We start from the raw sequence: 24,293 nt of genomic DNA, 5'->3' as shown, positions 1-24,293 counted from the left end.
AGCCAGCCTTTATTTCAAACAAGGCCATTGCACTTTAAGGATAAGCTGAACCCTGTTTAGAACCTTGACATAATATGATTGTGTTTCTTCTCCAATTGATCCTGAGAGCATAACCCAAAACTATAAAAAAAAGTCTAACATCAATATGCATAAAGAATGGCACACTTCTAAAGAATTACTGTAAAATATGAACACTTGTTTATTGTTGAGCTACACACTAAAAATCAAAGGTATTTTATACAGAAGATATGCTTTAGCAGGCAGAAAGAGTGGAAAAGTCAGTGGCAGCCTTGTTTCACAGCATCCATTAGTTTCCTCAAAACAGTTGGTCGTATTCTGGCATTCTCTTCCACTGCTGGCACTCAGATAGCCATAGTGCACTGCAAGAACTGCAAAGGAAGGATGTTGAATTCTGTTAGAATAACCCATATTTAGCACAAGATGCATGAAGTGTTCACCCTAATAAGCAGCTTTTACAGACAAAGACGCTACAAAGTGGCAAAATATACCGAGCTAACAAGAATGACATCACAACTCAAATTTGCTTTTAAAAAGCAAAGAAAGTAGACTCCTTTGAAATGTGGTGTTGGAGGAGAGTGTTACAGATACCGTGGACTACCAAAGAAAACAAATCAGTGGGTTATAGATCAAATAAGGCCTGAACTGACCCTAGAAGCTAAAATGACTAAACTGAGGCTGTCGTACTTTGGTCACATTACGAGAAGGCAAGAGTCACTGGGAAAGACAGTCATGCCAGGAAAAGTTGAGGGCAGCATGAAAAGAGGAAGACCCAGCAAGAGATGGATTGACTCAATAAAGGAAGCCACAGCCCTCAATTGGCAAGACCTGAGCAAGGCTGTCAAAGATAGGACATTGATTCATAGGGTCGCCATGAGTTGGAAGCGACTTGACGGCACTTAACACACACACATCCCTGTACTTCAGCCAAAGCAAAAGAAATTACCCCTACCCCTGCACATCATAAAAAACAAAACTAATATTGCCTTAAATATATCCAATATCTCAGCTGGGTTATGTGTGTGCCTTAGCTTTAGATAACTCTATGATCCTTGTATATGTATATCTTTGCACCTGTACCCTGAACATAGTATGCAATATGTAGAGACGTAAAACTTCCCGAAGTTTTGAAGCCATGGGAAAAAATTTCCATTCAACTGGGAAAAATTGAAATATATGCAATACTTACTTTCTTATCAAACTTAAACCATTTTGCAACTTTAACATACAGTGCATTGCTTATAACTGAACACATACAATTGTATTAGTCACATATTTACAGAAAAAGTATAAAAATGCATTTGCTTTCTTCAAGCGAAATTACAAATATATTCAATGCTGAAGCAAGCGAGAGAAGTTATCCCTATGCTATCTCAGCACATTTCACTAATTCACTCAAAGGAGTTTTTCCCGAATTGCTCCCCCAAATTTCCAGCAGAAAAACTGAAAAAGGTCCACAGGAAAAATGTTTTCCCTCAAACTGTTGTTCTCCCCCCGGCCCCGGTAAGGCCTTTAAATCTCTAGAGATATGGCTATTGCAGCCTAGATGATTTACTTAAGATGGAAACCAAGAAAATTATACTCCAATAAAATTCAGCCCAAACTTTAGTTAGTTTTCATGTGACAAGTAATGGTACAGAGAACTCTGAAGGGAAGGCTGTACTTTCCATGAGTTAAGTGCCCCAGACAGCTGACAAGTTACGCACATCCCAGTCTGAGAAACAACTTATGTAACCCTGCAAACTAGCGACCAGTGTTTGCATACCTTAAAAATGATTAAAAGGTAAACGTCCCCTGTGCAAGCACCAGGTCATTCCTGACCCATGGGGTGACGTCAAATCCCAATATTTACTAGGCAGACTTTGTTTATGGGGTGGTTTGCCAGTGCCTTCCCCAGTCATCTTCCCTTTACACCCAGCAAGCTGGGTACTCATTTTACCAACCTCGGAAGGATGGAAGGCTGAGTCAGCCTTGAGCCGGCTACCTGAAACCACCTTTCTGTTGGGATCGAACTCAGGTCATAAGCAGAGTTTGGACTGCAGTACTGCAGCTTACCACTCTGCGCCACGGGGCTCTTAATGATTACACCCAAGATAAACACAACACTTGGGGCCTCGAATAAAGCTTCATAGTTACAGCAATATCTTTTCCAGAGTACTGTGCGACTGATTTTGGATTGTAGTGGTTAAGGGTGGCGGACTCTGATCTGGAGAACCGGGTTCGATTTCCCATTCTTCCACAAGAAGCCTGGTGGGTGACCTTGGCCCAGTCACTGTTCTCTCAGAACTCTCTCAGCCCACGTAGAGGCAGGCAATGGCAAACCACCTTCAAACGTGTCTTGCCTTGAAAACTCTATGGGGTCGCTGTAAAGTCAGCTGTGACTTAACAGCACACGTGCACACATACACACACAAAATTCAGTGGTCGTGGCTATTAAGGGACCATGACTGATAACACCAGCAGCTACAGCTTGAAATTTCTGAAGCTAAAAGTGCAGTTTGTTTTTGCAGAAGTTTTTTTTTTTTTTGCAGCCCTTTCAAGCAAAAACATTTTGGAATAGGGCCACCTTAGTTAAGCCTTCTTTAGTAGCACAGTTCAATGTATAAAAAAATTATGACTAAGGCCTCTGCTAGAAATTCCAAAAGAAGAGAGCACTGCAAACGTAAGTGGGGAGTGACCCACAATTCAGACGATACAGCCATCAAGTAAATATCAGCTGAGGCAATAAGCCTGCCTCATGGAGCAGGCATTATCTGATGCCTGCAAGCATTCACACAGCTGGCTCCCATATTCTGGTGAACAAGGCTACCAGCCCTGAAGCAATATATGAAAAAGCGTGGAAGGTAAATATTTTAAACAAATTGAGGAATGCAGAGCAACAAAACTCAGGGGGCCAGGAGACGAGGGTCACCTGAACTTAGTGCAGAGAGTCCTTTGTTTGTGATTTTGACAGTAACTGCCAACGCTACTTTGGGACAGGTGAGACTTAAAAAAAACACCCTCCTTAATACTGCGAGCACATAATAGAAAACAGATTACCAAGTTACATCGTGCATCTCTTGTTAAGAGTGCCCTCTCTCTTGTTAAGAGTAGCCAGTTTTGCTACTTACATCATCGTATACGAGATTCACAATGCCCTGCTGCATGCTGTCTCGTCTCCTGAAGAAATCTGCAAGAAAAAGAATTAGGTCAGTTTCTGTTGTCGAAATCCTGAGCTTTAGTACTATACCCATTTCAATGTTGATTTGCAACAGCATTAAAATGCCATAGCCTGCAAAGGACTACATCTTTATGAATGACACCTGTCATTTTAATTATTAATACTCCTTTATTCAGTTAATTCCAATCACTGTCAAAGAAAACGGATAATTCACTCCTTGTAGCAGAGACCTCTTCAAATACTGTTCACTGAAATGGCTCTAGGTTTTTCAAACTTACAACGCTTGCAACTATAATTAAAACATCACAAGGACATTTGGAAATTAAGTCTTAATGTTATTTTCATGACTTTGAATGATCGAGTGTCATGACACATTACACATTGTTCTGAATTATAAATGAGAAATTTAAACAGTCTGTGTGCGTGCATGTGTGTTTGTAAATTGCCGTCAAGTCGCAGTTGACTTATGACGACCCTTTACAAGATTTTATAGGCAAGAGACTAACAGAGGTGGTTTGCCAGTGCTTTCCTCTGCACAGCAGTATTCCTTGGTGGTCTCCCATCCAAATACTAACCAGGGCTGACCCTGCATAGCTTCCGAGAACTAATAACATCCAGCTAGCCTGGCAACAGTGTGATTAATAAGCTGCAATAGTCCTTACATTAAGCCTTGTTTTGAAGTTTCGGGGCACTTTCACACAGCCCAAATAATGCACTTTCAATCCACTTTCAGTGCACCTTAACGATAGTTTGCAAGTGGATTTTGCCAGTTCACACAGTGAAATCCACCTTCAAAGTGCATTGAAAGTGGATTGAATGTTCATTATTTGGGCTGTGTGAAAGTGCCCACAGTTTCAAGTACATGTGCATCAGGTACAGAATCCTCATTCAACAAACATAACTTACCTGTCAAAGCCCGAAGCTTCACACAACAAGCCACATAGTCATCGAAAAAGATTTTGCCGTTCTTGCTGTAACGTTTGACGATCGAAATCAATGTCTGTGGACTTAGCCTATAACCTGGATAATGTAAAAAAAGTTGTAAATTTACGAGACTTTGAATGGTAAACATAGAGACAATTGCCAGCAGTCACAAATCATGACAATCAAAAGGAAAACCTTGACAGACAACAAAATGGACATGTTACTAAAATAAAACACCTGCTGAATAGGAAAGGAATATCTTTCCCTTCTGAAAGCTCTACTGCTGCTTTGGGCTCTCATCTAGGGCTAGCATATCACTCTTGTAGAACTGTTTCTCCCTGCCTTAACCATGCCCTTCTAACTGTGTAATCCTATGCAGGCTTATTCCAGTCAGTGGATTCGTCTCCAGTAATTCAGCACACAACTGTACTGCAAGGCACCTTGCTTGATCACTCTGATGGCCAGAGAGAGACCCAGGCCTGTCATCAAAGAGGAACAAAACAGCAATAATGAAGGGGCCACTGGCAGCAGAGAACTGGCAGGTGGGAAGGGAGTGCTTAACTCTGCCTCTCGTAAGAACGTAAGAAAGGACCTGCTGGATCAGAGCTAGGTCCATCAATTCCAGCAGTCGGTTGATACAGTGGCCAACCAGGTGCCTCTAGGAAGCCCACAAACAAGACGACTCTCCCACTTTCCTACACAACACAGCAAATGTGCACCTCCCCCACCACTTTGCCACGCCATTCCCTCTGTGCTGCTTTGCACCTGCTCTGGAAAGACCAAGACTGGAGGCTGCCAGAGAATGCTTCGTTCTGACCCAAAATCATACATGCATATTTACTACAGTGATCTACTCGGAATTCATGAGATTCGGCTGATGCCTGGTCAATCAACTGTCCTTATCCCTAAAAGAAAGGCCCAACCACTGGAACTAAATCATGTACTGCTAAGCATCTAGACATTACGTTACTTACAGGCCACACAGCCAGGTAACAGAAGTTGAAGATGTTCAGTTAACCTGATCCTGTTCTCAAAAATTGTTGTGCCATATGAACATAAAGTTTGAGTATCCCTTATCAGGACTGCTTGGGACCACAAGTGGTCCATATTTCAGATCTTTCCGTATATTGGAATATTTTGGAATTTTTGCATATACATAATGAGATATCTTGGGGATGGGACCCCAGCAGGGTCCACCTACAATGCAGTGTACCCTGTATTTTATTTTTTTTAGGTGAGAGGAAACACTGAAAGCGGGCAGCACCAATTTGCCTACATGCCAATTTGAAGGGATCTGGTTTCCGGATCAGCCCGGGTAAGGGATACACTGCCTGTATTTTAATTGAAGAGTGCCTTTTTTCTAAATGCCAAAACAATCTATTTAATATTCTGCTTTCAAATGCCAAGGCGAGGTTCTTTTAACACTGGTCCTTAAGGATACCCAGCTATTATTTAACTCTGAGTGCTGTAGTCTCTTCTACCTGTTGGCTGCTGAACAAATTTATCAGGAGTCCACCAACAAAACCTGGAAGTTACACTGATATATTATGGAAATAATACAATGTTCAGCACACATCCTACTTTCAAACCAACTATTTTACATTCAGAATTACTACAGGCCCTGCAAGGGATCATCAAACCCATTTCCAAGTTATATGGATAATAAGAAGTGCTGCCCAGATTCATGTATACAACATACTGTTTCAGCCAAGAGTCTGTCTTTAACAAACTTGAAAGCAATCTATTTTGTTTTGGAGTTACCTTACCCATAGCTACGATGACTTGAGTCAATTCATGAAGTTCTACAGTTCCACTTCGTTCTTGATCAATCATCATGAAGTTTTGCTTCCAAGCACTTAGAGCTGCCCAGAGTTCTTTAAATTCATTGAAGCCCATTTTTCCAGTATTCTCTCTCTGAGGTTAGCTGGTTAACAAAAAAAAACCTTCACAGAATTCGTAAACCGCTATTAATAGGTACACTGCATTTCCCCTCAGAACTACCTGCATTCAAAAGCTTGCTTACAATATTTAAGCAGGTAGTCCAAATAAAAGGTCTCACTTGTTCAATGTCTCGTTACGTTGTATTAATATCCTGATCCACTACAAAGGATAATCTTCCCATTCAAAAGGATTCTACATCAGAAGGCAAAGGACGCTAGATAGAAACAGGAAGCTTCAAAGTTTGGGGCAAAGCAACGCCACACCAAATGTGGCAACCTAGGTGAAAAACCAGCATTTACATCCTATCTATCTTTGCTAATGTAATGTCTCATTTTGTCTTACTAATGCCCTCTTCCTTGAGACCCCTTGAGAAAGATGTATCTCAGCCTCTGCCTACCTGGAACTCTTTCCAGGAAGGCAGAGGTTGAGATGTATCTTTCTTTTTAGTTGTATTCTGTCATTTGGTGCAGTTTTTCATCCAGTGCTTTGGCACTGTTGGCCGCCATTGCATGTTTTTACTACATACAAGTCTACTATCATAAAAGAAACCAGGATGAAAGTCACAAAATTATCCCTCCATACGGTCTCAATACTTAATACCAGGAATCTTAAAGATGTTTACATTTAAACACAACTTAAGACAGCAGGCTTGGGAAAGACCCTTGCCTGACACCTGAGTGTGCAGTGACAGAGTAGGCATCAACAAGAGCCTAAGTTTTGGGACTATCCTGTAACTCTGTCTCAGTTCATGGTAATGCTGAGACACTTCTGCACACGGAAGAGCCTCCTGCACTGGAGGAAGGTCCTCAAACCAGAAACACGCAGCCATTATTGCAGTTGTCAGACCCATGCACAAGCTTGCTACCATAAAAGAAACTAGGTCACAAAACTACTCTTTCATAATACAATCATACCAATCATTAATGGAAGAACACAATATTTTTTAAAAACACCTTTTAATAGCTACTTGGTCCCCTGCTCTACAGCTTCCATTATGTGGAAGAAGTTAAAGTCTGGCCTAATCAATTGTCCCACCCAGCTTCCTGCTTTCTTTGTTCTAGAGTGCTGCAGCCTCACCTAGGTGAGGAACAGCCTGGGATTGTAACAGGCTTTTTTGATTGTTTAATACCAATGCCCATGCCACACCAGAACATACAGTGAAAGTACTGGAAACTTGTGTGTGTGTGTGTGGGGGGGGGGAGTATTGCTAGCAAGCTTTAAAACAGTGAACACTTTCTTTGACAACCAAAGAGACAACCAATGCATCCCATCCTATTAACACTAGACATAGTGCAAAGGTTCTGCAACATATTTGATATTTGTTGAAAGCTATCTTACAAGTTTGCATATGCTGATTCACCAGCAAGACCTGCTGAGTTCAGTGGGACTTAGTCCCATACGTTTGGTTGCAGTCTAGCCTGGACAATTAGGACTAGATCAGTTTAGTTCTCACTCAGTTCTCATTCTCCCCCTCCCACTAACTTCTTCCAAGCTATGCTGCAGTCTAGAATAGAGGTCTGGATCCTACACATTTGCTCTGTGCGTATATCTCTGCAGGTGTTGGAGACCAAGCCCTATGAGGAAAGGCTGAGGGGCTTGGGAGTGTTTAGTCTGGTGAAGAGGAGGTTGAGGAGGGACATGATTGCTCTCTTTTAAGTATTTGAAGGGCTGTCACTTAGAGGAGGGCAGGGAGCTGTTCCTGCTGGCAGCAGAGGATAGGTATTGCAATCATGGGTTTAAATTATGGGTAGAAAGGTACCAGCTGGATATTAGGGAAAAAAATTACAGTAAGAATTGTTCAACAGTTGAATCAGCTACCTTAGGAGGTGGTGAGCTCCCCCTCACTGACAGTGTTTAAGCAGAGACTGGACAAACACTTGTCAGGGATGCTCTAGGCTGATCCTGCATTAAGCAGGGGGTTGAACTAGATGGCCTGTATGGCCCCCTCCAATTCTATGATTCTGCTGCAGTGCTTGCATCCTCTGAGTTAAACATGTACTCATTGAAAAACAGAGGGCAGCCTCTGTGGCACCCAGAGAGAAGTGTGCACAGAGCAAAGGTATATCATCGAAGCCAGAGACGCTCCTAAATTCTCTTTGATGCCCTTATTCCAGTATCTAAACCCTGGTTCCACTGTACATCCAACCACAACCCAACTACACCAGTGCAATACTGTTCCATCTGGCCATTTTTTATAAAAAGGATACATCCAACATTGATATCATAATTCTGCAGGTCTCCAAGCTGAATGCTGGAATTACAAGCAAAGGATATTACTACACAGCAAACTATATGCATCTCAATTTTAACCATTAGTCTGTCATAATTAGAAGCATAGTGAAGTTCATAAAAATGAACAGTTCAGATACAAATACAGATCGGTTAATTGGTTGAAAACAAAGTCATGATGAACTCATACTAAGGATGAGGAACAATTCTATTTTGCCAGTCTACACAACCTGTACAATTTATATGCAAACAGAAATACTGTAAAAATTTAGTCCAGAAAAGCATTACCAGCTGAAAAGTACCTTACAAAACACAGAGTGCCATTTTAAGTAGAGTTATACCCTTCTGTGTCTACTGAAATCAATGGGCTCAGCACAGCATTAATTTACTTAGGAAGGCACAGCTAGAAGATTAATAGAAATTGGCAGCAATTCGGAACTATGAAAATGCTTCCATAGTTGGAAGTTGATCTGCAAGAAATTCCTGGCATGCTGAAAAGCAAAGTGAATTCCTTATCAGAAGTTTCAGTAAGTAGAAATAAGAATAAATATTACTGTCCAAATGTTTTTGAAACACGGCATAGCTGAGAACCTAAGTAATGGCTTGAGGGGGGTCTTAACTGCCTTCTGAGCCTTTACATAGCTTCCAGGAGCAATTAAATATCTTATATGCTAAACCAATGTATATGCAGATTATGAAATATATCTTTTTCCTATTACACAATAAGGCTAATTTTACAATATACTATGGCAATCCCAACAATCCTGCTTCAGGAGTACACGCAATATTATTGCTCGCACATCACTCACTGCAGGAACTTTACATGCAAGGAATGCGGGCTCAGAGATCCTATTGTTGTTTAAACTGATATGCTCCAGAATTGAAATTATTAAAATATTTATGCATGCAGTTTCAACCTGTGGACTTTCAAGAGACTAACTAAATCTGTTTCGGCAAGTTCACCTGATGTACAGATAAGAGCAAATATTGTAGGTGGGATACAGAGGCATAAATAAAAATATAACACCCCTAACTGGACTTTGTATGTTTTGTTTGTCTGGTTTAGGTGGTGTTGTTCAGTCACAAGACAGTATTTTATCTATTAGCAGCATGTTTCTGCACAAGATACCAAAGGAAAAAAGAACATTCATATACATGCCTCTTTAATTAGCACAGAGCATCCACCAAAGACAAAGAGCCCCCAAAGAGCTTATAAGGAACAGCTACTGAAGGAAAGCCTGCCTCAGGGCCAAACTAGACATAACAGTGTCTACAAGCGTGACCTGTGGATCCTGCTGCCATTTTAAAATGCTGCAAGCTGCCCACAGCATGGGGAGCTGAAGCACTCTTGTCCATCATCCTCCCCCCAGGTATCTTTTCAAGTACTCCCATAGCCTTCTGAAGCATCTTTAAAATAGCAGCAGCATTCACAGATCAGACCTGTCCGGCCCCCAGGGTGGAACGTATAAGGACTTCAATCTGAAGAACTTGAAACGTGGGTGTTTGCTTTGTAAACAGCAACCTGCCTACTGTCACCTCAAAGCCAAACCAAAGTTCAAAGCATGGTGACTTCCAAAGGGCATGGATTACATGGCACAAGCATCTGGTATTCAAGAAGAGAGTCAAAAATCCTACTGGATACACTCGAAGTAGCTCTCTGGATCTTTGCCACTGTATCCAAGTGAGACAATGTTGCTGTGAAGTGTCACAATACACATCTTGCATATGAAGTTGCCACACATTTTCTCTGGAGAGGCTGTTTATTTTAATTTAAAGCTCACAGAAAATAGTACATGAAGATTTAATGTAAAAGGGCAGTTGGGTCTTACGAGTGTAAGTTCCAGTGATTCCAGACTGCGTTAGACACCTCTGTAGCTCTTCAGCATCCACTTCACCATCCTGTAAAGTGAACGCAGACATGTTTGACATTCAGGGACACTGACCAATTTGGTCACACAAGATCAAGCGTATGCAAATAATAGACAGCCAACTAAATTCTAGCCAGACTTACAGACCCAGAACACTTCAGAAGAATGCCTCATCTAAGAGTATGCCATACTGAAATCATACTGTACATAGAAAATCAGAACGCTTCAATGTTCTTAATTTAAAACAAAGTATATTTTCATTTGAGGTTACAGTGATGCTTTATGGTAACAGATCTTTCACATAAAGTTGCTAGTTATTTGCTCCACAGAGGCTGATCTTAAAAAACAAAACAAAAAAAAAACACATGTGTTTCACTTACAACTTTGTAAATTACTAGAGAAACCATATGAATATAAAGACTTAAAAGGATTTTTCCTTTCACACCTCCTCTACAGGCTTATACTTCACATTCACAAATTTCGATGATTAAATGAAGCCCAACTTTGTACACACACACACACACACACACACACACAGAAAGATCTTCCCACTCCCAGGCACCAAGTTCAAAAGACGATCAACTAACATTTACATCTCCAAGGGAAGAAGATTCACTCACCACCATGGCATGAAGAGTAACATTTTCTATGACCATGGCACATCTATTAGTAATTCTGCCAGGAGGACACACCTGGCATAGAGATTTGTCTCCCATGCATGCAAGTAAAGTGTTACATATATTACACTATCTTCACCCAAACTGATTTTACATCCCTCCCACCCCAAACAAAAGTGCTATTTGCGAGCTTCTCCAATGAAAGTTTAAATGTTTTGATAAATAAAAATATCAACAAGCTTCTTTTAAGAGGGGAGGGAGGGAGAGATTTGGGGTTTGCTATTTTATTTTGTTTTAACTGGATTTAAAAAAAAACTATTATTGTAAGCTGCCTTGAGCCACGAGGAAAGGCAGGGCATAAATGTTTTAATAAATAAAATATAATATCCCTCATTGTTTTTTATATAAGTTCAAAAACCAGTATTTCTTGATTTGCACCCCATTCTAATCCCGTTAATCTAAAGTTGAAAGGTCTGGATTTTTAAAGTTTCCTGGAGGCTGTTGCAAACCATATTCATCCTGAAACAGCTCATTTTCCTCCTGGCTACATCAAATTGGTACTGTGTGGATGCAAAAATGGCATCACTGTTTGCAGGAGAGAGTATGAACTCCAACGTAATTCAGGCATGTTTGAATATTGTAAAGGTGCAGCATGTACAGTTCTATCAAACATGTCTACTAGACTATGAATCAATGTGCCTATGTATTCAAGAAAATGTCTGATACGACTATACAGCAATAAGGTAATTATGGCCTTTACCCATAAAACCAAGAGAATTTTTCATTGGGTAAGCTCACAGAGGAAAAGGAGAACTGAAATTTTGGTGATGAGTATACTTCTGAGCCCCATTGACTGATGTAAGGCAATTCAATGACACTCAGAAATTATTTCATGTTCCTGCGTTGACCCTCCCCTCCAAAAGCAATACCCATGTTTTTGTGAATTTCTACCTGATCAGTTCTTTTGAGTGTCAGGGCCCACGCTTCCATCACCCCACTGGTCTTGCTACATGGCAGATGACAGACTGTGCTTATTTGACTGGTACTTCAGGAGTGAATGTTTATTCCTCCTATAAAAAACTAAATTCACTAAAATATTACACTTGAGAATTAACAAAAATATGGAAGTCAGTAAGTGTTCAAGATCCTATGCAGAGAAATTCAAAACAAATGAATTCTTTCCCTTGTCCATGTATTTTAGTTCTCATAAATACAGTTACTCTTAAAGCAATGGTTTTTCAAACTGTGTCCTGGAGAACCCTAGGGCTCCTTGAAAACTTATTAAGGATTCTTCAATGAAATGATCAATGATGCCTAGAAAGACAGCTTGCCCGCCACTAATGATCTTCTCTGTTGCACCACTGCAAACAGGGTTGGATTCCTTCTTAAGTGTACTCTCAGCTGATATACACCCAAAGAAACCCTTTCAGTACACCCCAGAATCCTTGCTAGGCATTGCTTTTCACCAGCAAAGATGGAAAGGGTTCCCTGAAGATACCAAGTTTAAAAACCACGGCTTTAAAGTTTGATGGAAATGAAAAGATGGCAGCAGTTTTGTCTAGAATGGAGGGACAACTCTTGTTCCAAGGAACACTGAAGCAATATTTTAGCTCCAATCCACATTTACTTTTGAATTGGTAACTAATCCAAGAGTTTGTGGGAACTCCAATACACATAACAGATCTTCTACACATGCAAGGACCTCCTATTTTCTTCAGTGGAAGAAGGCAACTCTGTATGCATGATCTGTACAGTAGGGATACTTCTGGGAAATAATTTCTCTTTTCAAAACTGATTTCTTCTACAAAGACTTTCCTAGAGACTCACTGAAATCTCACCTCTGCTGAAATTAACTTCCCACTGCCTTCCACATCCCCAACCTGGTTTTTCTGAATCAGAGTTTGTCTTTACTACTCCAAATACAATCCAGCAACCTAAGTTCTGTGAAGGATCCAAGATTCTTCATTTAGGGAACTTCCTAGATAGGCTGAAATGACTACCATTCAAAGCGAAAACACTTCAAATTACTAGACTGAAGATAGATATTTTACAAACGACAGCCACTTCTCTAGAGGCTTGAAGTAGTCTTATATTCCACACTTTTGTCTATCAAACCCTACGTTTTTCTTCAGCCATTTCTGTTCTTGAGAGGAAGAGGAACGACCACTAACCCTCCCTATGAACACACAGCTGTTTAAGCAGCTACTGGCCGAATAGAGTCATTAGAAGGTGGTTCGTTCTGGTGGCTCCTACCTGCTCGGTTCTTTATCTTCAGAAGAACGATACTGAATGGGAGGTAAAGACCATACTTTGTTGATTAATAAATTTTATTTTCTATTCTATTGAAGCACTAGCCATCAACTTGCTGCAGAAAGTACCGGATGTCTGAGTGATCAGCTAAATGGCAGATGTAGTACAGCTGCCATGCCTTTAACGTTTGCCAGGCTGCTATTGCTATCCCTGGCACCCCTCATAATAAGAGCTGCTTTCCCCAGGCTGAGAACATAATGGGGTGCTCTGCTAGCCAGCCACCTGATTTTCTGCCTCAAGAACTGGGGCAGAGGCAAAAATAGCACTAGCTTTTCAGACACCCATTTGTGCTCTCTTCCCTCCGAGTGTCCACTGATAGTCTAGCACAGCTGAGGTATGCTTTGGCTGGCCATGCCCAGAACACACACGTGCCAAATTCAATAAACAGCCAACACCGTGGAAGTTACATACTCTTAAGGGACCTTCTGATTGTGGGATCAAGTTTGAACCCCACCTATCTTTCTGCAAACCTACACTGTGCAATTTCACTTAAGCAGACAGGCAAGTCTGTATGACTCTGATGTGAGTGTTTTAATACACAAGCTAGCACCTTCACAAGTAGGATCTAATGCTATCATTAATGTTCATGAGAATGCCCAATCCAGGGGAATATGAAATACTCAGGATTCATTTTTCAGTCAATAATACTTCACAGCCTGTCTGATGCCTCAAGGACTAATCCAAACAAAGCTTCCAGCTGTCCAAAATAACTGTTCTTTATGCCACTCTGCAAACAATAGAAAGGTATTGTAAATGCTGAACCGCTCATATGTTGTGTCCTGGACTATCCCTTCTGGTTAACGTAAGAACTTTTTGATGACTTACAATTTTGCAGAATCTCTTGAAATGCTCTGCCTCTTTTCCAGAAACAATTACAGGAAACCAAGATAGATCAGTACCTGACTCAGACAGCATGTGTTCTTAAACTATACTAATGTTTGCATTTCATTTTTTGGATAATGACTGTAAAATAAATGATTGATCGATTGCATTTCACCTTAAAAGTTATTTAGGCTTCTAGATCCGATGAAACCCACTACCACCAGCAAAATCTGAAAATAGCTGTCCCATAGTGTAGAGAAAATATGTGATCAAGAATAAAAATTGGGCTGTATACAAGATGTGCCTGCTGAAACACTAATATGTAGGATTGAATAAGTGGAACGTTACCACAAGTAGTGTGGCTCACCACCTCAGTTTGTTAAAAATATATAAATTAAAATGCCACGGCAAAAAAAAATCTCTAAAGTTACTCACCTGAAATAGAAGTTCTTCATGAATATTGCCTTTGCAGATCCACCTCTTGGGAGAATGCATAATGGCATCACAAGTCCCAAAACGTTCTAGAGACCAATGACCTGTGGGGCCATGCATATGCCCTTTGGTGAATCTTTACTATAACCTTTTAACCAGCTCTCTAGCCCTGTCCACACAGCCATTGATTACTGGCACTACTCTATAAAATACCTACCAATGTGCAATATAGTTCTTATTCTATCAACCCAGATGCCTGATACAGCCTCAAAAATAATAAAAGGGTATTTTGCATGCTTGTTAATACTGCATGTCTAATAATTACTTGGCATAAGCAGAGACCAATTAAAGCCCATCCTAATATGCCCCATAGTCTTAAATATTTGGACTGGGATTTGCAGCACAACTGAAATTGCTTTCAAACCTGAACGTAGATTTCCAAATCAACTCTTGCTACAAGCAAGCACTGAGTGGTTCTCTTTAATGTACTTCCAGAATGGGCAACCCCCCCCCCCCGCAAAGAATAAAAGGGAAAAAAGAAGCTGAAACAGACTTGTCAATGATAGATTGGAACCAAGAAACATGAACCCTAAATTTGCTCCCCAAGCTTTATTTTACCTTTTGTCATTAACAAAAATAGGCCCAGGTCAAATACACCTGATCCACCATGTGGGAATATTACACTAGACCAATATGACTGCAGTTTGATTAGTGTCAACCTTGCCATCGCAACCCCGCCCCCTGCCAGAAAAGACAAGCTGAAGGTTTTCAATTTGCAGTGTTTAAAAGCAAATCATTGACAGACCTACACAGATATTAAATGGTGTTTTAATTAAGTTACTTGCAACATTTTACATGCTGACAAGCAGATTAAGATATAATTCCCATAACAGACAAAACAGCTTTTTGACATTACTTGAAGACAGTAGCTTTTGCTTACCTGTCCAGAAATGGCACTGAAAAATGTCCACATGGGATCAACAGCAGCAGCGTAGGCACCAGAATAAACAGAATATCCGGAAGATCCAGCATGGGCCACACTTGGTACTCCTCCTGGAACGGCCTGGCCCATGGCCATTTGCATCGGCATCTGGCCACGGTAAGCGCCATACTTTTATGAAGAGAATAAGCATATTTCACTATACTTACCAGTTCTGTATAAACATGCACTGCCACTGACGTTTATCTCCCTATAGCCAAATACATGTATTCTGTACTAATATCATTACACTATCTTGACAAAATAGAAATACTCAACCCACACATCAAACTACGATGTACAGTAAGTGCAAAGGTCTGTCCAGACAAAAGTTTGAAAGAAGCCACTTTTATCCTCGGTTTGAAATTATATCAGTGTCTTCACTCACACAAGCCAGAAAGAGGGCATATATTTTTATTTCCCAGTCAGTGAACACACTCCCAGAGACATGGAATATAAGAATGGGGGCTTTATCCTAAGTAAGTTTTAGTTAAGGATGCTCAATTTCTGTAAAATTCCTACAGGCACATGCTAACACTCCAAGATCGCCAGAGCTTGAAAGCAACACATAATTGGGGGAATTCCAAGAGTCTCAAACACAGTACTATAAAATGCCTGCGATTCCTTTCCGGTATTGGAAAAGAAGAAATCGACCTCTGGATGTGGGGAAAATATTTTAGGGCAATAACGAAGACATTCCCTCAGAGTGAAATTTAAACTCAGTAATGAAAATGGATGGAACCCTCCAACTATTCACTGTTGTTAGCCAGTCTGACTACAACAATAGTTTTCAGGATTCAATGGGGGTGGGGAGGTGACGTAAGCTGCACCTTTCCCAATTTCTAAGGAACAGTTCCTTGCAGCCATACCCTTCAAAGAAGTTTAATCTGGTTACAGTTGTGCACTGGGTAGGGTTGCTAGGTCCTTCTTTGCCACCAGAGGGAGTTTTTTTTTGGGGGGGGGAGCCTGAGGGGGGAGGGGTTTGGGGAGGGACTTCAACGCCATAGAGTCCAATTACCAAAGCGGCCATTTTTCTCCAGGCGAACTGAACTCTTGTAGGCTGGAAATCAATTGTAATAGCAGGAGATCACCAGCTAGTACCTGGAGGATGGCAACCCTAGCACTGGGGGTTGCTAATTCACAGTGGGGGTGGGTGGGTGGGGGGAAGTTGCTCTGCTGATGAAAACAGCTCACCACCCAGAAATTAAGCACGTGACTCTTTCTCAACCATAGGCCTGTGGCATGACAAAACGTGATTTTCTGGCACTGCAACAGAACAGCAAGTTCTTTTAATTGTTTTTTTTAAAAGAGAGAAAACTGGGCACACGCGCCCCTCCCTCATTCCCCAGAAAACACTCTCGTTATGAGGTGGCGGAAGGGAAGAGGCAGCTCTAGTTGGATTCAAAGGAAGGCCCACCCACTCCCGGGCAACGTCTGAAAGAGAAACGGCCGGGGTCCTTCCGCCCCGACCCCCCCCCCCATAACTGAGCCGCGAGGAGGCCGCACAGCTGGGGGAGGGGAGGGGAAGTCTACGGCGAGGAGACAGGCGGGCCACAGCACCGGAGAAGGCCGGACGGACAGGCCTCCCCTCCAATCGCGTCCCTCGTACTCACCGCTCCGAACCCTGGGTACGTCATCCCGCCGCGAGGAGAGAAGACCGTTAAGAGGCGGGGGAGGGGAAGCGACCGTTGCCCGGATTCGAAGTGTGTGCGTGGGGGGGTTGAGCTCCCAATCGACCGCGGGGGCCGCTCGCACACCAGGATCTCGGGAAAGGCCGTCTCCTTCCGGGCTCGACGCACGAAAAGAAAAGCGGAAGTCCCTTGACTCGACCCCGTCATGCGTCGCTGCCGCTCGCGATTGGCTGACGGGGATGGCCTCCCCCTCCCGGGATTGGCCACCGAGTGGAGGCGAAGGCGGGGCGGAAAAAGCAAGAAAGGGGAAACAAACACTGGCGGGAGGGATGACGTTTTCGGCGGAAGGGGCGGGGCGAAGAGGTGGTTGCTGGAAGGACGTTGCTGCTTTGAACCATGTTATAACGCACAGTTGTTACAGTAGTAGAAAAGGGCAAGAGTCCAGTAGCGCCTTAAAGACTAACAAAAATATTTTCTGGTAGGGTATGAGCTTTCATTGTTGTTATAGTGTAGATTTGTGTAGTTGTTATAGTGTAGATTTTCGCAGATCAGTGAGGGTATTTCATCATGCTGCCCCTGAGGAAGTGGACTGAAATCCAGGGATGTGAAATGGAGATTTACAAAATAATTAATTTTTAAAGAATGGAGGGAGATGTAGGGGAAGTTAAAATTTTTCTTTTTTTTTCATTTTTGACTATACAAATATTTTGACAATGGCTCCTTTTTATTTTATAGTTGTTGTCAACTGTTAAGCTATGTGTTTAACATTTTGGAAAACTTAATTTTTTGGGGACCATGGACATTACTTGATCTAATCCCATATTTACACTTTCTGTTAATTTTATATTAAATATTGATTTAATTGTTAGATAGGATAAGAATATGTTAATTAAAATAGTATTGGGTTAGCTCTGTTAGCAAAGGTTTATACAATTTATTTTAAGATAGAAGAGGGTGGGGGGGAAGTCAACTTGCGATTAATTTAGTAATATAGAATTTTTAGCATTATTAGTTTTTGTTAATATTGGGTACTATGCTTATATGTTGATATATTAAAATGAGAAAATAAAAAAATTATTTAAAAGAAATTCAGGGATGTGTATGCTGCAATTATTTTAGCCTGTAAAGTGTCACCCAATTCCAATTGGGTTTCCTCACAAGCTAGTTACTTTTCTTGGATTTTGGACAAAGACTGGAGGTAGCTGTGCTGGCCCATAATAATAATAATTTTAAAAATTCCGAGAAGACAACAGTGGTGTACTAACTGAACAGCGTCAACCACAATGTCACAAAGTGGCGAGCTTATAAGTCCTCCGGAGCTCTTCATCAGATTCAGTGTTAAGTGCCAAAAGAAGTGGGGTTATGTTCCAGGATGTGGATAAAAACTCAAAAAAGTCTGCTTGGAAGTGAGACCCATTTAATTCAACGAGCCTTCCTCCCAGGAAAATGTTGAGATTGTAGCCTTACATTAGAAAGGTGTGAAGTACAAAACTAGTTTTGAGATGTCCTGCACGCTACTGAGACAGAGAAAATGAACATATTAATCATATCTATTTCTGAGAGACTGAAAGGAATGGGGTAACACACACCCTGGATTCATTGTTATGGGAGATCTTTTTGTGTGTTCATTTTCAATTGATTCAGTTATGCCAAGTATACAGTGATGTTTGTTTATATTGTGTTTTTCTATTGTAAACTGCTTTGATTCTCCTTATAAATAAATGTACAATCATGGTAATTAACATGGTGAAGCAAGGCTTCCTACTCCCTTTTAAAAGATCTGTTTATTAGAGTTTTATCTTGCTATATAGTGAACAGCTGAGGACAGTTTACATACGTTCCTCTTCCCTACGAATAAGTGGCTTCTAAATCAAATCAAGCCTGAACTCTCCCCAGAAGCTAAAATGACTAAATTGTGGCTATTGTACTTTGGTCACATTCTGAGAAGACAAGATTCTCAGGAAAAGACAATAATGCTAGGAAAAGTTGAAGGCAGCAGGAAAAGAGAAAGACCCAACATGCAATAGATTGACTCAATAAAGGAAGCAACAGTTAGCAAGATTTGAGCAAGGCTGTTAATGAAATATTGTTTTGGAGGACATTAATTCATAGTGTTGCCATAAGCTGGAAGCGACTTGACGACACTTAAGTAATCTCTCCCTCCTAAGCAGATGACGAGAGAGAGGGCATCTTGGCTATCTTCTGGGCATGCAGTAGGGGTCACCGGGGGTGTGGGGGGGAGGTAGTTGTGAATTTCCTTTATTGTACAGAGGGTTGGACTAGATGACCCTGGTGGTCCCTTCCAACTCTGTGATTCTAAGACACACACATATTATCCTCACAACAATTCTGTCTTAGGTTAAGGATGAGAAGTAATGGAAGCAACCCTAAGCAAATCTACTCAGAAGTAAGTTCCGTTTTATGTATTTAAAACATTGATATGCTGCCTTTTGACACAAATAGGGTCCCCAAGGCAGCAAACATTAGACATTAAAACATGTAAACATTAAAATAACCTTTACAATATATATGTAAATATGTAACTTACAAGAAAAACATATAAACATACAAACAACACACACAACTACAGAGGAGGGCCAATAAGATTTTTACTGGGGGTACACCAAATGGGGGGAAAAGCCTTCACCCCGCAGATGGAAGACAATAATAGCTCTGCCCAAATCTCTCTCAACAGCTTTACACAGATGTTGAAAAAAATGGGGACAAGATAAAATCTTTTGCAACCCCAGAGGCCAACAGGCAGTGCAGCAGTCTCCCAGAACAACGCTCTGAAACCTACCCTCGAGGTAAGACCAAAACCACCACAAAACTGCCTCCCAGTCCTAGCCCCAAATGGAAGTCCAGAAGGATACCATAATCAATGGTACTAAAAGCCACCAAAAGGCCCAGGAAGATTAACAGGGTTGTACTCCCCCTGTCCGTCTCCCAGTGCAGGTCATCCACCAGGGCAACCAAGGCCATTTCAGCCTTGTGACTAGGCCTGAAACCAGACTGGAGCGGATCCAAACCATCAGTTTCATTCAGGAATCCCTGAAGTTGCCCAGCCCCCTTGGGGCTTATAAGAAAGAGGATTGTGGCCAATCGACTGGCCTGTGGTCACTTACTGAATTTCAGGTACTAGCTGGATTTCAGGTACTAGCTGGAGATCTATTATTACAACTAATCTCCAGCTGATAAAGATCAGTTCACCTGGAGAAAATGGCTGCTTTGGCCATTAGACTCCATGGCATTGAAGTCCCTCCCCTCCTAAACCCTGCCCTCCTCAGGCTCCACCCCCAAAATTTCCAGGTATTCCCAACCTGAAACTGGCAACCCTATTCCCAGAGAAGGCCATGGTACAACCAGACACCAACCAGCACCATTTTAAATTTGCACACCTACTCAGCATTCCACGCAGGATGCTAGCAAGACAAGTGCAGAGTTGCAAGGCCCCTAGTAGGATCCCTCACCTTCAACTCCCATTTCCCACCACTGCTTGAAGTGGCTACAGGAGAAATTTTTTTTAATGGCTGTCAGGCTGATGTTGTGACATCGCTTCCACATTTCCCCTGGAAATGATGTCATGCCTCTATAGGAATCGGGGGGGGGGGGACTCTATGGTAAAACCATACAGTTTCCAGCCATTTGTAGACATGACTGGCATCACTTCCGGGGAATTCCTGGAAGTGACATCACACCACACACACACCCATCTCACACTGGTTCCCCTTTGTCCATTAACATCCAACCTAAGAATTCTGGAGAACTCAAAAGCAAGCAGACTGTGTTGTGTCGTTTTGTTGGCCCCAGTAAAGGTATGATGTGACTTTTGTTCATGGCAGAGGGATGATTTGAACACTAACCACTATACCACATGGCCTCTAAATGCAGCAGAGCTAGTATCTTTTACAAATAGCACAGGCTTAGAAAACTGCAAACATGTGACAATGTTCAAATCCATGTGAACTACGCTCTCATGGCTCATTCATTCAGAATCTTGCAATGATGACCCATGATGTATTGCACGGGTCCCCGATGTGGTGCCTGTAGGTGCCATAGTCCCCACCTACACCTTTTCTGGTGCCCACCAAGTGTATTAGGAAGTGGGTGGGGCCAGGTAGGACAAGGATTCTGACTGGCTGGGCAGATTTTTTAAAATGTTGCTTTGGCAATAGCTGCCACCGCAGCACAAGGATTGGCACTGTGTTACTGAAATTAAGCTGTGGCAATCATTTTGTGGCTGGTTCCACCTCCTTCAGCAGCCGATTTGTGGCAGCCATTTTGCTGCTGAGCCCATCCTGCCATGTCAAAATTCCAAATGTGCCCACAGATTCGAAAAGGTTGGGTACCTCTGATGTATTGTCTTATACTGGAAGGGCTTTTTTTCCCTACTGCAAGATACCGGTTCTCTTTATAAAAATATGAACATTTTAAAAGCGGTTGGCAATGAGTTTCAGGTGATTTCCATGACAGTGTTTCATCCCTCCAAGTAGTAATTTCATCACAGATGTTGATTTAAAAGTATATAGTGAAGAAAGAATTCAAAGGTATTTCATCATTAGTTAGGGGAAAGCTTGCATCCTTATTATCCTGTTGACAATATGTGTTTTAATATTTTTATCCCATCCTTTCTCCAAGGAGCTCAGAACATTGTACATGGCCCTTCTGTCCTACATTTATCAATTTTCCAAATTTATACCCTGTCTTTCTGCCCTCATCAGGGCCACAAAACTTGTTAGCAGATTAAAATTATACACAATAAAAATACATCTTAAAAACCATTAAAGCCAAGTTAAAATATACATATAATAAAATAAAATACATAAAAACAATTAAAAATGGAGCAGGAAGGAGGGATCGGCTCAGGGAATGCCAAACCAAAAAAAAAGAAGTCTTCATTAACTGGCAGAAGACAGCAACAGAAGGAGACAGATGAGTCTTTGGGGAGAGTTCCAGAGTTTTGGTGCCACAACTGAAAAGGCCCTCTCCCAGGTTGCCACCCACGTAATCTCAGAAGGTGGAGGCACCCAAAGGAGGGCCTTGAATCGGGTTGCAAACTCCTGCTTGGGAAATTCCTAGTTATTTGGGGGCAGAGCCTGAGAAGGGAAGAGTTTGGGGAACTCCACAGGGATGTGATGTGATAGAATCCATCCTCCAATAATGTCACTTGCCAGGTGAGGCCTGTAGGCTGGGAATTCTATCCTCGGAAGATGGCCGAAGTGATCAGATATGTTGATAAGGGAGTAGGTGTTCCTTCAGGTATGCTGATCCTAAGCTATGTAGGGCTTAAATGGTCAATTCTAGCACCGTGAATTGTGCCTGGAAACAGATTGGGAGCCCGAGTGGTTCACATCAATCCTGTGAGGTAGGGCCAAATTACCCGGTAGAGTTACAGTTGAATTTCAGCATCACAAATAGCTTGTCTCCCAGAGAGATCTGTCTGGTGTCATTCTTATCCAAATCATCAATTACATGCATTACTGACTTGGATGAAAACAGAGACCATGTTGAGAGTTACATGGTTTTCACATTGCAGGTATGGTGAGGGGATTCAGCAATTGCTGGGTACATGAAAATGGTTTGAATGTGAGATGTGAGTAGGTCCAAGCAATCAAATTAAAATATAAGCAGAAGGTAAACTATGGCCACAAGTCTACCACTGACCAATTTCTGGTAGATCACATAGAGGTCCTTGGAATTCTTGCAAAGGCTACGTTAACTTTGGACTGATCCCAAAAACAAGGACCTGCAGGGGGCATCTCATTTTCCTGTCCCCCACTATTTCTTTTCCCTTCCCTGAAAGCCCCATAGCCTCTCTCTGCTTCCTTCTCTCCTTCCCACCCATCGGCCAACTTACCTTTTATCCCCCTCTTGTCAGCTTTTCCTCCTCTTCCCAAACAGCCTCTCCTGGGAAAACTCTGCAGTTCCAGCTGCTGAGCCAACGTCGGGCCTAGTTGCACAGTTCCTCTGCTGGGTCAAGCCCAGCTGCTTGATTAGAAGAAGAGTTGATTTTTATATGCCAACTTTCTCTACCACTTAGGGAAGACTCAAACCGGCTTACAATCACCTTCCCTCCCCCTCCCCACAACAGACACCCTGTGAGGTAGGTGGGGCTGAGAGTGTGACTAGCCCAAGGTCACTCAGCTGGCTTCATGTGGAGGGGTGGGGAAACCAACTCGGTTCACCAGATTAGAATCCACTGCTCATGTGGAGTGGGGAATCAAACCCTGTTCTCCAGATTAGAGTTCACCACTCCAAACCACTGCTCTTAACCACTACACCACGCTGGCGAGGACTTAGGGGGTGGTCACCTCATTTCCCCCTATATCCCCTTCCCCACACTATTGCTTATTTTTCTCATCTTGGCATCCATATCCTCACCTTTCCAAGCTTTTTCTCCTTCCCACCTGCCCATCCACCAACCTACCTGCTATCTACCCCCTATCTTCAGCTATATTTATTTAATATATTTATTATTTACTATTTATGCCCCACCTTTCTTCACAAAGGGGATCCAAAGCAGCCTACAGCATTCGCCTCTCCTCCATTTCATCCTCACAACAACCCTGTGAGGTAGGTTAGACTGAGAAGGTGTAACTGACCCAAGGTCACCCAGTGAGCTTCTATGGAAGTGGGGATTCGAACCGAGGTATCCCAAATCCTGGTCTGAAATTCTAACCACTGTACCACATGGGCTTTCTTTCATAGGGTGGCTGCTGTTGAACAGTAGTAAGCAGCTGGACTTGAGTGAGTCATGGAAGCTGCATGGTAGGAAATCATGCAGTGGTTGCTGCTGGGCCTGGCCCCAATGAGGCCTCCATCAAATGCCAAAATGACCCTGCCCCCAACTCCTGCCTTTTACTGACAGAAACCCATGGCTGGCAATACGGCTGTGGCTGCCTAGCAACGGCCATTGAGAGCATCCATTTCTTAAAGATACAGGCACCACTTCTATTGTGTTTGGGGGAATTAACCCCCCCCCCATTTTAATTTTTTAAGATTTCAATCTTTCCTGCAAACCTGGGACTTTTTTCAGTGCTGAAGAAAGATCTGACTTGTCTGTTCATGGCTCCAGCCTCTGGATTTAAGCATTCATAGATTTGACCATGTTGAGAATTAGATATATTGATATTTTATTCTTTAAAAAAAAGCAAATCAGTGAGCCTCTGGCATTAGAAATGCAAAAGACCGTGTAATAGTGCCGCATGATTCATAAAGACTACACATAATGATTCATAAAGCCATGAACCTGGCCAATTTGTTGTTTGAATGACGATAAATGTGTTCTTGATTCTGAATCTTTAAATTTAAATGCTCAGGTTATGTTTTTATAAATCGGATATAATGGCTAATTATGTTCCC

At 42.0% G+C, this 24,293-nt stretch overlaps 1 protein-coding gene across 1 annotated transcript; it reads right to left on the bottom strand.

The window, feature by feature from the left end:
* Positions 1 to 175: 175 nt before the first annotated feature.
* GCA (grancalcin) lies at positions 176 to 17,000 on the bottom strand. Its single transcript, XM_056861141.1, has 8 exons — positions 16,914 to 17,000; positions 15,262 to 15,432; positions 10,102 to 10,171; positions 8,251 to 8,294; positions 5,869 to 6,016; positions 4,085 to 4,198; positions 3,129 to 3,187; positions 176 to 389 (listed from the first exon to the last, which is right to left on the bottom strand). The coding sequence occupies exons 1-8, from the start codon at positions 16,935 to 16,937 to the stop codon at positions 363 to 365; spliced, it is 657 nt and encodes a 218-aa protein (XP_056717119.1). The 5' UTR covers positions 16,938 to 17,000; the 3' UTR covers positions 176 to 362.
* Positions 17,001 to 24,293: the final 7,293 nt, after the last annotated feature.

Source organism: Euleptes europaea, chromosome 15, assembly GCF_029931775.1.
Source record: "Euleptes europaea isolate rEulEur1 chromosome 15, rEulEur1.hap1, whole genome shotgun sequence".
Classification (NCBI taxonomy): Eukaryota; Metazoa; Chordata; class Lepidosauria; order Squamata; family Sphaerodactylidae; genus Euleptes; species Euleptes europaea.
This window is presented reverse-complemented; position numbering and strand designations above follow the sequence as displayed.